This window comes from Dromaius novaehollandiae, chromosome 5, assembly GCF_036370855.1.
Source record: "Dromaius novaehollandiae isolate bDroNov1 chromosome 5, bDroNov1.hap1, whole genome shotgun sequence".
NCBI lineage: Eukaryota > Metazoa > Chordata > Aves > Casuariiformes > Dromaiidae > Dromaius > Dromaius novaehollandiae.
This window is the reverse complement of record NC_088102.1, coordinates 76654824-76672418: the sequence shown is the minus strand read 5'-3', so window position 1 is coordinate 76672418 and position 17595 is coordinate 76654824. Positions and strand designations below refer to the sequence as shown.

The following is a 17595-nucleotide window of genomic DNA, read 5'->3' as shown; positions in this document are numbered from 1 at the left end:
TGACTAGGTAACCGTAGGAGTGATGGCAAGAGCTGGAAGGCAGCTAGAGAGGTCAGAGCTTAGGGCTATACTCTGCAGCCCAATGATTGTAGTTCTATGTGATGATTCTGGTTCACATTCTGTAAGTTCAGTGTTAGAGGCCTGAAACAACTGAGCAGGTAATTCTCCCACCTGAGCTTGTTTTGAAGTATGTGCTCCAACTGTAGCTTTTTCTCGTTGGTAACAAATGGTCATAGTCTTGGAAGTATAGCAATTGTGAGTTTATGTAGACACATCTGTGTGGTGTCTGGATAGTGCTGTGTTCTAGGACAAGCAGCCTGTTAACATTTCAGAGATAGGTATGTAAAGTTGTTCCTGCTCAGGCTTCTTGACTGTCACGTTGAGACAGATAAGCTGTAAGATTTTAAGATTTTCAGGGGTAAAATATTATAAAAATGATCTGTAGAGGGAGAAAAGTGAGCTTACATTAATTTTTCTTGTTAGTATTTTATGGTTTTTTTTTTTTTTATGATTTGGCTTAGGGGTTTTTGGTGGGTTTTTGTTATTTGGGATTTCTTTTAGTGCATAAAGAAGGGCCTGAAGGGAATTTTTGTCTGATTATGTTATATAGTCTTTTGCTTATTTTTAAAAATCAAAAATTCAGATTTTGTCTACTTCGTTTATTTTGGAAGGTTTGGTAAGTTATCATTTGGGGGACAAAAATGTTCTTGCTCTAGATCCCTAACTCTAAGAAAGCTTCCAGCAAAAAGAGGAAAGACAAGATTTTGCTGTTTTTAAGGTTAAAATTGAGAGAGGAAAGGAGGAAGAAGCAGCTTTTCTTTCTGGGCAGGGTTGTCTCTATCTTTGGGTACACGATTAAGGAACAAGGGACACAAGCCCCATTCTTTTCAGGTATTCAGTTTAAATAAACCTACCTAACAGTCTCTGGTAAGATGGTTTTGCTTTTCTCTGAATCCTTCCCTTTTCTCCGTTTTTGTCCCTCCCTGTTCTTGTGTTGGACAGTGGCGAATCATTGTGGGTGCTACAAAGTGCATACCGAAGTCAGAGCTCCCTGAAGAGACGGAAGAAAATTCAGTAACCAGTAATCGCCTCTGGACCCATCCCAGTGATCTAACTATTGCCCTGTCTGCAAGCACACCACTCTACCCACCTGGCCGCATCATCCATGTGGTACACAATCATCCTGCAGAGCAGTGCTGGTGAGTATGTGCAGAGTTGTGAAGCCAGCCCATGGATGGGAGTAAAAATTTACATTTGGAAAAGACTCCCCAGTAGATGAATCCATTTATGAGGGAGCTGATTTTTTCCACTGTCCTATGGTGGCTATGTCTGTGCTGTGAGGATGGGAACATACATATCACTGTTGGTACAGACTTCTGGAGCAATGACAGTAGCACGTGTACCGTAATATCTCCTTTCTCTCTTTTTCCTCATGTTAATTTTTCTGTCTCTGTAACCTCTTGTTTCTCACTTTCGCATGCCAAAATACTGGCCTGCTCTTTCATCGCCTGCTCCCCATTTTCTTCTCTGTTTGGATCCCAACTCCTCTTCTAGTTGCTGCGAGCAAGAGGATCCCACTTACTTTGCTATCTGGGGTGACAATAAGGCGTTTAATGAAGTGATCATCTCACCAGCGATGTTGCATGAACACCTCCCATATGTGGTCATGGAAGGGCTCAACAAGGTAACACTGAGAATTAGGGTCAAGGGGTTGGGAGGGGTCATTCAGTGGGACACCATGGGCTTTGACTTGAATGCAGAAGAGGCCATGGTTTGGTCAGGAAAGGCTTGGCATGATGGTGCTGATAAGGTGAGTTTGTAGTCACAAATGGACAAGGGGTGTGGTGATTTAAGCATATGAGCTGGTTGGGTTTCTCAATGCCAAGCAAAAGCTCTGCATGTGTGTTGGAAAGTCAGGAAGCCTCCCTGGTGGGATCCCGCTTTATTAATTCTTACTGCAAAAGCACTTAAATGCCCTAATTAAAACTGGTGCCTTGTCACAGGCCTTCATGAACACAAAATAGGTGGTCTCTACCCAGCAGAACTGGCTATTTAGACACCCAATACCATTTATTTTGCGGAGAAGGGGAGAAGACTGTTCTGGGCCAGTCTTGCACAAGCTATTAGTGTCAAATTTAATGAGATCTGGAAATTGAATGTGGATCTTCACCCCAATACCAGTGTCCTAAACTAGGCCCTCTTTCTGAATATCATGCCACAGTTATGTGAGGTTGGGTGGTGTTTGGTTCTTTCTCTCAGAACCTGCTCATTCCAGGTTGTGCTTCAGGTGGAATCTAGTGAGCTGTGATAGAGCTAGACCTCTGTGTGTGCAGCTGCAGGGGTCAAGGGGGGTTTCAAAAGTCTTACAGCCTGCTGCTGCAGCCCATCTGTTACCCTGTGGGGTGACTAAGCTTATGTATAATGCTCGCAGAATGTCTTTGCCCCTGAACTACAGTTCTAAGCCATGCAGCTCTGCCATGTAGATTTAGCCAAGACTCCTCTGTCCTGCTGGGGTCTTGAGGCTGCTTCTGGCAGCATCTTTGGTCACCTCCCCAATGCTGATTTCCCAGTAGGGCATTCTGACAGGGTAGACGGTGTCAAAGTTAGTCGATATAATCCTTTATTTCAAGATCTGGCTCTGTGCTTGCAGAAGGCATTGATAAGAAACAAATGGGCAAATCTAGCAGTTTCATGAAAGTCCTGAGCTGAGAACAGCAAAACTGCTATCTCCAGTAAAACACTACTGTTCCTTTGCTCACTTTGAATAGGTCCTGGAGAATTACAACAAGGGGAAAACAGCTTTACTTTCTGCAGCCAAAGTAATGGTGAGTCCTACAGAAGTGGATCTAACCCCAGAGTTGATCTTCCAGAGTCAGCCCTTGCCTAGCGGACCCTCAGTACAGATTGGAACTGGAGCCATAACAGTGGACAGAAGGAACAGCAGTATTAAGTAAGGATATACTTTTGATTTCATAAGAGGTTTACTGGCTGTGGGTGTGGTTCTCTTCCTTTTGGGACGTTGTGATCAAGATTTGTGGGAAGGACAGATCCAAGGCATGCTTATGTGGGACTTAGCTTCAGTATGCCTTGGCCATGTTAGAGGGAAAAAGAACCCTTGTTTTGCTGAAGAATACATTGATGCAGCAAGGTCAGGAGAACTTAGAAGAGAAGGTATGGAAACTTCCTTTTCCATTTATCAAGACTACTAGGGTTTTCCCTGGAACCACGAAGCCAAAGCTTGCAGTCTTGCAGCCAAATCTCCATTTTCCTGTGTGAATTATGTGCTCAAAGATACCCTGTGTGGTGATTCTCAAAAGCAGCAGATGCCATAAGCTTACCAGGAAATATGTGCACTTATTGCCTTTTTATGATATGTGTCTTGCGGAATATTATAAACAGGAGAATCTGGGAACACAGATACAGGTGTCTGGGCCAGCAGAATGGGACAAGAATGAAGGCAATGTCAGTGTGAAGGGAAAGCAATTGGTGTCCTGTTTGTGAAGGACGAGAGCCAGAAGCTCAATCCGGTGGAAAGCAAGCAGGCAAGAGAGAAAGGCATGTTCTGAAAATGTTTCTGCAGGGATTATTTTATGAAAGCTAGACCACTGGCCAGTGAGCAGTGACGTAAATATGCTGGCAAAGACCATAAAGTGGAGGCTGGGTAATACATCTAGTGCATATACAAAGGATTGGTGTGAGGAAGAGTTTGTTCCTTCTAGTAGATGCAAACAGCTCTCCCCTCTAAATAGCAGAAGGATTTCTTGCACATTTTCAGATAAAGTCCGAGGCACTGAAGGAGGCCACAGATTTGCAAGAGGTAGAGAAAATAGATTGAAACGTATCTTTGTCCATATATTTATAAGTTGTAAAATGGAGCACGTGACTTCCAGCACAGAAATGCGCTATATAAGCTATGTAAGGCAAATTTACAGACAGAACAGGTGTGAGAAGATGAAAGGGAAGATGATCCATAGTTGGAGATAGCAAGTGGGATTCGTGGGTGGAAACAGAAGATGGCACTGTGGTGAGAGAGACTTGTTTCTTTGCAAGGGAATATCTTCTGCTTTGGAGATTTGGATAAAGAGACTGAAAGAGCAGCAGTGCAGTGTCTGAGTAGGATGTGGGAAGAGGCAGGATGAGATGGTTTGTGCTGAAAGCGATGCACAGCTGAGTGTCCTTGAGGTAACATGAAGGAGGTGTAAATTTAAAGGAAAGATGAGAGAGAAGACGGTAAATAATATGAAAATGATAAGGTTCTTGTCACAGAGTGAGTGAGTGATGGCCAGAGACAGCAAAGGAGAGCTTAGACAGGAGCAGAACCACAGCACTGAAACAGCAAGAGGAGGGAGCAGCTCATGTTTGTGAAGGCTCCAGTAAATTCAAGAAGATGGATTAGGTCAAGCAGCAGGGAGGAAGAGAGTGATTTCCATGTTGTAGCCAGAGCAAACCCTGGAGTGAAATAGCATAAGGAACTGCTTCATCTTGAGGTGAGTGAAAGCAGAGGGGGATTCTTGTGAGATGTGAAAGGGAAAGGAGGAGAGGGAGAGGGCAAAGAGGCTTTGGGGAGGTATTAGAGGAGGAAGAGCTGTAACTTGGTTGTGTCTAATTCAAGACTGGAGCCAGTTACTGTGTCAGATTCCCTCTTTTGGGGGTTCTTAAAACCTGTTCACATACCTTAGCAAGTCCAGCCGTGTACGTATTACAGTCTGCTCTATTGAAATAACAGCTGTATCAAATATTGGCTTAAATTAAGAGCCTTTCCCTATACATCAGTTGTCCTGTGCCTTTTGGCAGCTGCAGCAGTCCTTTCCTAAACCCAGGTTCTTGTCCCAGATATTCGTCAAGTTTCTGTTTTTAGAGCAGTCACTTTCTGACTACCAGTAATCTCGGGTTTTGCGTAGGCTTGGTGTGGGAAGCTCTTTTCCTGTGTGTTTGACCTTATATCAGGAGGAGCCTGCCTGATCCATAAAAGTCTTAGTGTGACTGGAGTCTTTCTAAAGATCTTTACCTGTCTTAAATAAGCTGGGTAAATTGCTCTTTTACCTATTTTAAAGTCTGCCATTGGAAATGGTAGCTGAGTTGGTCACAGATCATGCTGTGACATAGTCTACTGGCTCTTTTTGGTAGTAAGGTAGGGATTGCTGGCAGAGAGAAGGAGGGGAAGGCATGAGACCGGAACGGTTCAGGGAATGAGAAGGAGGAGAAGATAGTCGTAGGTTAGCTGTAAGCCTGTCCTTTAATGTCTCATACCTCAAGCCTTTCTATTGATATAGGAATTAGATGTGTGGGGGGGTAGGTGTAGAAGGGTTAGGTGAGGGGTTAGCTTTCAGAGGGGAGGAGGGAGAAATGAAAGAGGTGTCTCCTGTGGTTGTATGAGATGGCTCTGGTTAGAGAAGTGATATGTGCCCGCAGCATGCACAGGAAGTCTGTGCCCAAAACTCAGTTCCTCTGGCTATTCTGACAGCTTGTGATTCTCTAAGGAGTGATGCAAACTTGTGTTGTCCCTGTTTCTCTTTGCAGGAGCAAGTCCCATTCTGAAATTAGCTTGGAGGGGTTTTATGAGACAAAGGCACTTTCTCCTGCGCTGAAAGACCCTGTGGAGCTTCTCCTCCTGGATACAAAGGAACGTCTGTCTGTGGAGCTGCAGGACCGTCGTGCCCCTCTAGCGACCATGGAGAGCCTCTCTGATAATGAATCCATCTACAGCTTTGATTCAAGGCGCTCCTCTGGTTTCCGGAGCATCCGGGGCTCCCCCAGCCTCCATGCTGTCATGGAGAAGGATGAGACACACTGCTTTTATATAGACCCTGTTATCCCTGAGGAGAACCCCTCCCTCAGCTCGCGGACAGAGCTGCTGGCTGCTGATAGCCTTTCCAAGCACTCCCAGGAGACTCAGGCCCCAGACACTGTGCTCAACAGTGGTGGTACTACCCCCCAGCGACGCTGCAGTGAGGAGGGAGCCAGCAGTGAGGGGGACCATGTTTCTTTAGCCCCTCGTGAGGAGCTGTCCCTCCAGAATGGACGGCTCACTGATGTTCCCAGTCCCCAAGTACTGGAGTTTGCTGAATTCATAGACAGCCTCTTTAATTTGGATAGCAAAAGCAGCTCTTTCCAGGACATCTACTGCATGATGGTGTCAGACAGCTCCAGTGACTTTGCAGAGATGCCCAAGTCTGTCAGTGATCAGGAGATCCTGTTAAGGGCACAATATGAGCCCAACTTAGTCCCAAAGCCCCCAAGGTTGTTTGCAGGCTCAACAGATCCTTCATCGGGCATCTCTGTCTCACCCTCCTTCCCCCTTAGTTCATCTGGAGAACTCATGGACATCACTCCCACAGGTGTGAGCAGCCAGGAATGCCTGGCCACTGACAAAATCCGGACTTCCACCCCCTCTGGGCATGTAACCAGCCCTGCCAAGCAGGAGGACCTCATGATTTCGGCCCTCTAGTGCAGGGGTAAAGGAGTGTGGCTCTGCAAGCTGATCCCGTAGGCTGAGTGCTGGGATAATACTTGGAAGAGCTGGTCTTTGGGCAGTTCAAGTCAGAGGAGACACCTGGAAACATTCCTTCTGGGATGCCACAGTGGCAGCACAGTGGTGTCTGGAGGATGGATTGTGTTCGGGTCCCATGCTCTTATTTGGGAGAAGAAGCATTGCCTCACAATGCCTGCTACGCTAAGAGGGTCTAAGTCACTAAAGGTAGATGCAAGTTCCCTACCTTAGCCTGTCTGGTTTCTATTAAGGGGCAGATTCCTTGCCCCAGGGCACCTGCTGAGGTATGGGAGTGAGATATTCTGCTTCAGGGAATCCTTTGGGGTGAAGGAGTGGATTCTTTGAAGCTCGAAGGTTGGATAGACAGAAGCAAGGGGACCAGATCACCTCCCTGGTACTATTTGCAATGGTTTTGGAAATGAACGGATTGAGACTTTGGGCCCTATTGCACTAACATGTTGGATCTGGCCCAAGATCCAATTCGTCACACTTCCATGGGGATTGTTTTTGTAGGACACTCTCCCGTTCTAAAGCCATTGGGGCTGTATTCTCCCTAAATGCAGTCTCCCCTTCCCTGGCCAGGCAAAGCAAGAATCAGGCTGGCACTGTGTTTTCACTCCCCTGAGTATTTCTGTGTTCAGTGACCACCAGGCTTCTTCTGAGAGGAAAGCAAATTGTGTTCTGGAGAGCCAAAGCCCTTTGTCACGTTCCCTCCTTTGCCAGATGGAGTTCTCCTGGATGTCACCGTCGTCACTTCATGGTTCCCTGGACCACTCTGAGCTGGCAGCGTTCCCACAGGACTGACAGGATTCTCATCTCAGAGCCGAGTGGATGGATCAACTTCAACATTTAAAAGGCTTGTCAGTACCCAGCATTATTTGCCAGGTCCTTGTGGAGCCTGGGAGCCTCTGCTGGACCCTGCTGGGTCCTTACACCACCTGTATGCAGTAATCACAGATCAGTGCCAGCCTCTGTCATTGAGAGTTCAGGGAAAAGATGAACTACTTCTAAGTATTGAAATCTCTTGTATGTTTACAGAGCTGCTAAGCTTTTTGGAAGATATTTATTAAGCAATCAGGAAAGCTTTCCCTAAGCAAAAAGCATGTTCATTCTCTCCTTCCTGTTCCATTCCCTCTGGGGATTTAGGGGAGAAAGGATGAGCAGATGCTGGTATGATTGCAAGTCCCCTGTTTTTAAAGTGGGGGTAGGGTGACGGGAGAAACCCTTGGATCTAAGTGTAGGGGAAGCTGCATGCATCTCACAACTGGTCTCCCTTCTCAGCCTCCCCGTTGCATGACAACACATTACATAGCCCAACCATGTTGCTGGTAAAACTACCTGAGCACTGTTGTGCAGAGCCTCTGTGCCCAGAGTAGCCTAGTAGAGCTGTCATATGGCAGGAATTTTCTGACGATGGAGGCAGGAGAGAAACTACCTATCTAGAAAGTTAAACATACCGTGACCTGCAGAAATCCTTTAACTGACAAAACACACTCAAAGCTCAGCAGAATTACCAATCAGTCTCACAGGAGCTCTGACCTCCCTCATTGCAAAAGAAATTCCTGCTTAACTTTATTGTACCCATGTTACTGTTCTCCTCCCTCCTCCTTTACTGTGGTATTTCCATTGTGGGAGGATGCTGTGCTTCCCATGAGCTTAGTCCAGTCATTCATGAGTACTACCTGGGATCTTGTTATCCATAGCCTCTAGCTATGTTCATCAAGTAGCAGCTAGAAGCCCTGGCCATGGATCTGGACTCTGATGTCATGGGTGCTGTACAAACAGAGCAAGAGTGGTATCATATACCATCACATCAGAACAGTAGCACTTTATATCCATTGTGCATTGATGTAAATGACTTCAGCAGGTGCACAGAAATGCTGAACTGGACTCTGTGTCCAAGTGCTAATGTCCCTTGTAACAATTCAATGTAGGATACTGTATCTTCTGCTCCTTACAAATTACAGGGCCTCTAGAAGTGCAGGGGCTTTGTCAAATAGGCAGTTAAATATTGTCCCCCTGGTTTAGATTCAAAATGCGACCTCTTCTATAACTTCTTGAATTGAAGGGAATAAGCTGCTCTGGATTCTAAGTACTTTGTAAAAGAAAATGCATTTCATTCTGAGCAACAAAAAGTTACTCTTTTTTTTGTAGGTTCTTCAGAAAAGAGCAGAGTGTTGTATTCCCCTTGCTGAGAGCTTCTGTGGTTCAGGAACTCATATAGAACAGCTGTGTAAGACATCAGATCATCCACTATTGCAGACACAGGGTAAGGCTGAATTGCTGCAGATACCCAAGAAAGACTAAAAAGGTGATGTCCAGGAATGCATACAATAAGCTGGATAGTTTTGAGGGAGAGAAGGTAGTTCGGAGACTGAGACTAGCAGGCTAGCTCACCTCCTGATGCAAGCTGCTGACGTTTTGGTAGAGTGAGGAAAAGGAGTTCATTTCTGCCTTTAAACATTGGCAGAAGCTGAGTAGTAATAACACTTAGTACTTAGGTAGAGCTTTATATCTGCAAAGCACTTTACAAACATTGATGGAAGAAGCAGCTCAATCCCTGGCATTTAAGTAGGAGGAGATGGCTCTCTCTGAGACTAGGTGGAACTACTGGTGCCCTACACAAGGGAGGTGGGAGTTGACTCAAAGTTAAGGAAGGTGGATTCCTCCCTGTTAGGAAAGAGTTATTGTTTCAGTAGTGACCTGATTATGTTTAACAGATTGCACTATTGCACTAGAAAGTCGCTCCTGATCTGGGTGTAACTCCATTATTTTCTGGCATACATGATCCTGTGCATGACTGTTTCCCTTCTCTGTGCCATTGGAACTGTATGGTGGGGGAATGCGGCTACCTTGCCCTGACCAGCTGTATCAGGAAACAAACAGCCTGGCATGCTGCCTTTTTTGCTTTGTTTGCGCTCTGTGATTATTAGCTTTCTTCTGAAAAGCCTGGAAATGCCTTCTGCTTGTGACCCAGCTCGCCATAGACCAAGGCAGTAAAGGTGCAAAAGAGGCTGTTTAGTTAAGGTTCTTACTGCATCATATTATGGGTAATCACCATTTTCCACTGTTCTCTCCTGACAAACAGATCTGTTCCCGGTTGCTGGCCCTCACAGCGTAAATCCATGTTCTTTGCATTTCTGCTCTAAATGTCTTTCTGTGTGTCTTCATTTTCATAATTTCTGTGCTATAAGAGCATTTGCACAGGCTGGTGTTGTATTCCATCCTGGAAGAGCATATCTGAAAAGTTAAAAATAAATGCTAAGACTGTAGCTACCTCTTTCATTCATATTGCATACTATTGCCTACTTTCTCTGCTCTTCTTCCACTCTGATGAGTAGCTGTCTTTGGAAACATGAAGCTTCTTCAGGTTTCTTAACCACTTGGCTGCCGGTTCCTACCCTCAAGTTGTTATGCAGCCACTTTGTGCCTTTTAATGTTTAGATGTTCCCTTAATATTTCAGTGGGATGTTACACCCCACAGAGGCAATGCTGGAAGTGCAGTTTGTGGTACCTGACACACTGGACCTCAGCTTAGCAACCAACAGTTCACTCAGTTCATTATATCCTTATAATGAACTTAAATTCGTATCCTTAAATTGCAATTTAGAGCTACTGGTTAAAGGAGTGGAACTGAGGGCACCCAGTTCCTGGAGGGCAGAGACTGGACTTTGTGTACCTTAAAAATTAAAGCATAGTAAGTGAAACCCTGTACACTGATGCAGCTTTGTCAATGACTCTAGCAGGGTTTTCTCTGTTCTTTCCCCAGCCCTCCAGGTAGGCGGGTTTCACTTAACTGTGTAAGGATGGGATGTGGCATCACATGGGAGTTGTCATCACATGTCTGTTGATGACATTCTTAGACTGTAGTGGAATGTAATCCTGAAGCCTTGAAACCTTCAAGGCAACATGGGAGGCCCTTAACTAGGTGCATGTTTAACTACATCCATCAGCTTAGTGAGGAAGGGCCTCTGACCCTTCCCTGAATGCCCTCACAAGATGTGATGGATTTGTTGTTGCTCTGTTTTTCACATCTATAGGCTGCAGTCTAAACATTTTGAGTATGTCCAAAGTGGGAGAAAATATTCCCACTGATAATCTGATATCAAGCCCTGAGCATGTAGTGCTGGCTAACTTTATTTTTGGTAGCTCTTCTACCTCAATAATACTGCTTTTATTGTTGCTTTAATTGCAGCAGTGCCAAGCACATAGACAGGATCCTGCTGTGCTGTGTGTACAAATGTAGAACAGAAAGACATCTCTTCTCCAACACTTAATGTTCTTCCCTCTCCTCTGTGGAGCTGTCCTATCCATTTGGAAATGTGTTTTCTTCTGAAGTTACCACTCTTTGATCTTTCTTTATTTCTCTACTCTCTATTTCTGTCATGTAATCAGGAGCTACCTTATCTCTCCTCTTGGTTACTCCATCTTGGGATGATGGTGTCTCAGTCCACATCCTTGGTAGAACCACCTACACAACTATCCCCCATATTCTCATAATGACTCAAAACACAGTGGAATGGGATTCCTGTCATTGTCCATCTTCCCTGGATTTGTGTCTTGATTCACTTGAGAGCTGCTGATTTCTGTGGCGGATAAGGATGTCTAGAAAGGTCACAGAGTTGTTAGCACTGAAAGGTTCTTAGGTGCAAGTGTAGTATCTCTAGGTTTTGCTTCTCTTGTTTCTGGTCAGAATTTTCCATGTTTATTCACAGCTTCTGCAATTTTTTTTAAAAGAACTTTTTTCAGAAGTGAACAGGAGTTATATGAGATATTTTGCTCTGTACAGAGGACTGAGACGGCAAAGCTAGTTGTGAGTGTAAATATGAAAATCCACTGACTCCCATTTCTGTTCTTTTAGGATATTAAATATGTTACTTTAGGCTACACTAATGGCTGAAGGTCCCAAAAAGGAATGGGATTTAAAGGGAAACTAGGTGTTGCTGTCAATGAACAAAGGAACATGAGAAGGAAGAAAATCAGTGAGCGGTGGGGGGATGCATGTTCAGTATATGCTCTTTGGAACTTCTGCTGCGGGAGCTGACTTATTGCCCTGTCTTGGTCGGTGTATCCTGTCTCTGCCCAAGGAAATGGAGTAGGGGGGATCCGTGACAAGCCCAGCAAACTAAATGGATGTGGGATTACTTTTTCTGATGTCATCTCCAAATAAGTTCCCCCCCTGCCCAATTTCACTGTGTGTTTGTAGTGAGGGGCTAATTAAGAGGGGTGTTAAGCCTTTTCTCTGCCTTCAGTGATTTTGTTTCTTTATTGAGTCTTTCTGATTTGTCCCTGCTCTAGATACATATTGTCCCACTCTCTGTGAAGCTTTTCCATGGTTTTGTCTACTGCTGCTTCCCATTTTTAAATTCATTTTAATCCTTGCTGTGTCCTGCTTTCAGACTTGGTGATGAGAACTGTACATGTTTGTGAGCATCTTGTTGATTTGTAAAAATGGCCTCTTGTAGTATATTCTTCATGCATTTGGATGTTTTCTCTCTCTCTCTTTTTTGTTTTTTTTGTTTTTTTTTGTTTTTTAAATCTGCAGGTGGACAAAGACCAATGTTTTCATTGAACTGCCCACACAGCTACCCAGTTTAGTTTAGAGCTTAGGGTATATGAGTGATCAGAATTATTCCTTAAAATGGCCATGTGTTGATCATTGCTGAAATGTATTTGTTGATGTGTTTGCAATTTGCCTTTTGCAGCTATATCCCTTCAGAGAAGCCTGGAAGTAGCTTCAGTCTTAGTTGAAAATACATGTTTTTGTCACCTGCCAGTGTATTGACATATCCTTATACTTGCCCCCTTTCCTAGAATATCTATCACATCTTTCTGGGAGCAAAACAGGGTATGTATTACCTGACCTATGCAAAATGTGCCTGGTTTCCTCTGCAGGTTTTACAAGCTGAACAGATGTGTTTCTAGATATTGTGAAATTCATTGAGGTGTCTTAAAATTTAACTGCTCAGTTACAAGCTGCCTCCCTGTTTCTGCTGATGAATGGATGTCATATGCACACATAAGTATTGCATATACTTATAAATACTGCCTGCTATATTTAAATCCCAACATGACCATGACACTGGAAGGCATTCTAGCCTACTCTGTTTAATTTCCATGGTCAACAGAAGCACTTCTGTATCTGCCTTGGAAATCAGCTGGGCTGGAGGTCTGCTAGATACTGAGTGTTCACTGTGTGATTATGCATACCCACAGCTTGGATATTCTCCTCTCTTGGCAGTATGAGAACATTCTGTCTGCAGCAGCTTTTCTCAGTTTGCAGCAAGGTTAGCAGTAGCACTCAATCTCCCCTTTTTTAGGGATGATGGTTGTAACTAGTGCCTGCAGAACACATTAAACCATATATGCCAGTCACTTGCTGATAAAGTGGCTTGTAAGTCTTTAAATACAATGCAGAAATACTGGCAGATATTTAAAGTAACCTTTAGCCCTCAACAAGCCTAGCAGCTTTTCTGTTTGCTTAAAAGCTCCTTCAGCTTTTTTCATATCTGTAGCATTACATTTAACGTCTCTCTGCTCAGACAAGCGAAATCTGAGATTCGTTTCGCTGAAGATCCTTCCATGCTGTCATATGTTTGTTATCCCCCTTGTGTTTAAATTATCCCCAACTGAAGCTGGATTTTTGCTGAGAGCTGTTATATAATTATGCTGCTGCCAACACACTCTTACAGAGCTGTGATCCTCTTTCTAGTCAGAAAAGCATAGGGTGAGTAAATATTTGTTGGCTAAATGCTCCCTTGTTAGAGTTCTATAGCAACAGAAGTAATGAGTTACAAAAGTAAAGGGAAGTGAGAGGAAAATGGTTCAAATATCTAATGTATTGAACCTGAAAGCTCAATGTGAAATCCCAAGATAGACTTAACAGGAATGGCTGTTGCTCCTATTAGCTTTGGGCAACAGTGCACAAAATGGAAAAGGACACATACAGTCTAAAACTCCCGTCGGGTCCTTTTCCCAACAGATGAAAGGTCAACTTCTTCCCTGCTTGCAGTGTACATGGTACCTCTTTAACCTGCCTAAAGAAAGAGAGGGTTGGAAATTAAGCAGTTGTTTTTTAGACTGCTCTGCCGAATACTCTGAGAGAACTTACTGCTTTGAAGCATTTGAAAGCAGTGGTTCACCCGGGCTTGTTGCACATCCTTCTCAGAGGCTGTTCAGTACTGAACTGAAAAGCTGAATTTAGGGGAGAACTACATCTCTTGTGCCAAAGTTCCCTCCTATGGTGCTCCTTCATGGATGAGGCTGTGTTTCCTGTTGCAGGCAGGGAGTGCATCCTGCTGGGATGCACTGGGAAACACTGCCCTTTCTTTGCAGATGGGAAGAGTGAGAGTGAGAGAGAAGCTGAAACTGAGAGACAGGACTTAGTCTGGGGGTTCATTGCTCTCCAGTAAGGTAGTCATACAGCTATTATGGGAGAAGTATGAGAGGTGTTGTGAAATGGATTGTATCAATATTAATTTATGTCCTTCCCCTCCTTGCCAACTCCTGAATGGGCTGTGTGCTTGCTCTGTTCCCTTCAAGTGAGAAGCCAGTGCCCCTTGTAGTGAGATGTTGCAGGTTGGATGGCATGGATCAGCCCCTGGGGCCCGCAGTTGGTTTGCTTCGAAGTTTTACATTCCGTCCCTGAGAGTCAGGGCTGCCTTCACTGCCAAGGTGGGTGGGTATCATATCTGTGGTGGATGGAGCTGGAAACCTAAACGCTGCTGATTTGCAAACTCTGTGTCATTAGAACTGAGAAGTATTTTAGGAAGGAGATTCTTTGTTGTATAACAATAACCCATGGTGTGGAGGGTGGTATGTTCTGCGTGGCAGCAAGACTGTTGGCTTCCTTATGTGAGAAAAATATTGCAAACTGCCAAGCTTCTGTTGCACTTTCTTCTTTACCATCTCCCCACTGTATCTGCACCCTGTGGTTCTGTTAGAGCTGTTACACCCTGTGCACAAAGCACAGGAGAATGTTGCCATTCTAAACTCTGGCTATTAGTGGACATACACATTGAAAACTTGAAACAATTGGAGAGCAGTTTCTCATTGTGCCATAGGAAGTGGCAGTCCTAAACAGCAAGAGGAAGTGTACACACTTGCCTTGAAGGACTTTGCTGTCTCCGTTACTGATTTTTTTTTTCTTTTTTGCTAATTTTCTTGAGTTCATATGTGTTGTGCCTTTGTTTTCCATTGGCTTGAGGTGCAAGCCTTCTGTTTGGGATCATGCATATACTAGCTTCCTTTCCCACTTCTGCACATTTTTTTTTTCCTCTGGAGTGTGGATGCAAGGAGATGAGGTTTGGCCAGGGACTGGTTCAGAGTTGTTCTTACTATCAGTACCTCTTTTTCTGCCTCAGTTAGGCTTTGCCAGATTTCCCTGCTATCCCCTGCTCCTTCAGATTATCTCAAAGTGCCAATAGCAAAGTCTGACCCGAGGCAGGCTGCTGCTTCATACCCATACCACAGTTACCCAGCCGTCCCTCTCCAATCTCGAACCTTGTCTTGCTAAGGCGAGTTTTATGCGCAGTAGGAAAGAAAGACTCTCCCATCATTTCTTACCTGTGGTGTATGTGACCTCAGTCAGTGTTTAACAGGTCTATTCATGAGTAAAACTCCCCTTCTTCAAGATCTGACCCTGTTTGTGCAAGAACTTGTGCTGAAAGGGGCTTCTTCTATTCTAAACTGTTCCCTGCAGTTTTGGTATAATGACGGTTCTCAGATTGGCTCTAGAATAGCTTCCAATGGTAAGCTCTCTTATTAGGGAGTTGGGCATTTCTGCTGTTGTCATTGCTGTGTTTGAGACTCCTGTTGACTCCACCATGTCATCCCTTGCTCTGTTTCTCACCTGCTGAAGTATTCCACCCACGCTTCACATCCATATGATAAGGGGACCTCTATTTGGCTACTTACTTATTTCTGTAAAATCATTAAACACAGATCAGCACAAAAATGAGCCTCCATTTTTGGTTTTATTGGGACTCCACTGCCCTGCTTTCTGTCACAGGCTTTGTGCAGTTCTGATGGCTCAGAGTCAGAGGAATGTGATATGTGTGGCAGTACTGAGATGAGGAGGGAGCAATCCAAAGCAGCATGTGCATTGCTCAGCACTCAGACTTGTTTAGTGGCACTTGCCTGTACGGTGTGTCCTGTCTTAACACATTACTTTGGGGGGTGTTGTGCCTATAAAAATGATCTCATCATTGTGTGTTTGCTAGGCCACTATCACACACCTCCTTGAGTCTTGGCTCCTTTATCAGCATATCCACAGTGTCCACTGACAGCCACTGTGTGGTGGGGAAGTGGCATCATCTACCACTTCGCCTTTCCAGCTTTCCCTCCACAAACGCTGCAACTGACAGCAGAGATGATGTCCAGGGAATAGTCCCAAGTTCCTGTCCTACTGAAACTTCATTACTAATGTCAATGCAGAAATTATTGGTGATGAGTTGCACCTCACCATCTGCGTGCATGGGGCAGCAGGAGAGGAGCACTCTGCACTTTAAGACCCTTTCCGTTAGCTCAGCTGTCTGCTCTTGTGCCCTGCCATGACAGCCCGCAGTCTGGCCTCTTCTTCCATATGGCTGTGCATGAGCAGAGACAGTAAGACTGGAGAAGCTAGGCAGAAGCTACTTTTCTCTCATTTTTTGTGTTCCTTAGTGCCAGCTCTGTTTATTGGAGCCCAGCTGGATGACCTCCATGCTACAGTGTCCCAGCTGTATTTTGATGGGGGGCTCCACCAAGCAATGCCGTAGAAGAGCTCCCTTGCCTCCCACACCTTTCTTTATCAGCGGACAGCAATGCCTCCATAGAAAAGCCGTTTTGCCTGCTTCTGTCACCTATCTCACATCACATGCTGGAGCAACTCAAACTAGGGTAGCTGTGAAATTAACTCTTTCACCCCAACTGTCTCTTTATAACTAAAGCCTTTTGCACTTACGGGAAAAAATGGTTCTAGGGAGCTCTGAGCTGCTCTGGCTGCCTCTCACAGGGCTTAGAGCACTTTCATATGCAATCAGTGGGGAAGCAACACAGCCTCTGTTCCCATGCTCAAGGTCACTGCCCTTCCGAGGAATGCTGCCCTCTGGATCCCTGCTCCAAGCTGCCCCAGCATGAAGACTACAAGGAAACTCAAGCACTCTTCATGTGCCATTCTCATGTGACTTTTTGTACCTATGTATGAAAGATCTGAACTAATATTGCTGTAAAGAAAGATACAGATTAATATAGCATATTATATAAAGATATATGTATATAAAGTTTTCTGTATATTGTATGGCCCTGTGTATAAAATGGATGTAGAAGCGTGACTGGTGTATGTGACTGTTCCCAAGCCTGACCTGGAGAATGATAGTCATGTGATTTGCCTGAGGTTATGTCCTAAAGGATTGTGTGTGTTTGAAAGCTGGAAGAAACTGCATTGTACTCTTAACTGCAGAGGGACAAGGAAGATGATGTTGGTGCTTTGTCACTACAGCTGTCTGAAGGGTTCTGTGGAACGATTCAGGTGCTGCTAGAGGCTGCTTGTCACCTCTGTAGCCCTGCTGTTCTGGATCTCAACCTTCCATGGAGTGGGAGAAAAATTCTGGGGAACATTTCTGTCCCTTAAGACTAGCTTACGCTTCTAAGCCTTACCTTTCTTGTGGCAGTCGCTAGCTCCAGCTTGGCCCTGTGAAGCCAAGTGTGGAAGATTTGCAAGTCTCTGCAAGAGACTAGTAGTCTAGAGACTAGCTAGTAGTGATCAACCTCTTTCTCTTTGGTGGAGAAGAGAGATAGGAAGAAACTTGGCACTTTTACCTATCAGATATTTGAACTCAACATGCATGTGAGAAGAATGGCATTAGTGTGAACAAAGGTAGTTGATTAAGATGGGATCTTTAGTAAGGTGTGAGAAAGTTACAGGGAGAGGAGAGAGGGGCTGAATGCAAGCAAGAATAGTATGGAGGTCTACCATATGGAGAAATAGAAAGGCTCTGGGATCCATCTGTGAAGAAGGTAAGTTCAAACTGGTGAGCAGAGTTTCACAGAAATCTGGCAATAAGTACTCTTCAGAGCAATGGACACATCTTAGTGTAGGTTTGTAAAGCAGGATATGAATGTTT

General features: G+C 44.6%; 1 protein-coding gene across 4 annotated transcripts in view; it reads left to right on the top strand.

Moving 5' to 3' along the window:
• DAGLA (diacylglycerol lipase alpha) overlaps positions 1-16752 on the top strand; it is a 73520-nt gene extending 56768 nt beyond the window's left edge. For 3 of the 4 annotated variants that reach the window (XM_064513382.1, XM_064513381.1, XM_026109301.2), the window contains 4 exons: positions 1003-1199; positions 1555-1684; positions 2769-2950; positions 5521-16752. In XM_064513382.1, the coding sequence (XP_064369452.1) occupies positions 1003-1199; positions 1555-1684; positions 2769-2950; positions 5521-6448 (1437 nt within the window). In that variant the 3' untranslated portion in view covers positions 6449-16752. The remainder of the gene's footprint in view (positions 1-1002; positions 1200-1554; positions 1685-2768; positions 2951-5520) is intronic. The other variant, XR_010389576.1, reaches the window with a different exon arrangement.
• The last annotated feature ends 843 nt before the right edge of the window (positions 16753-17595 follow it).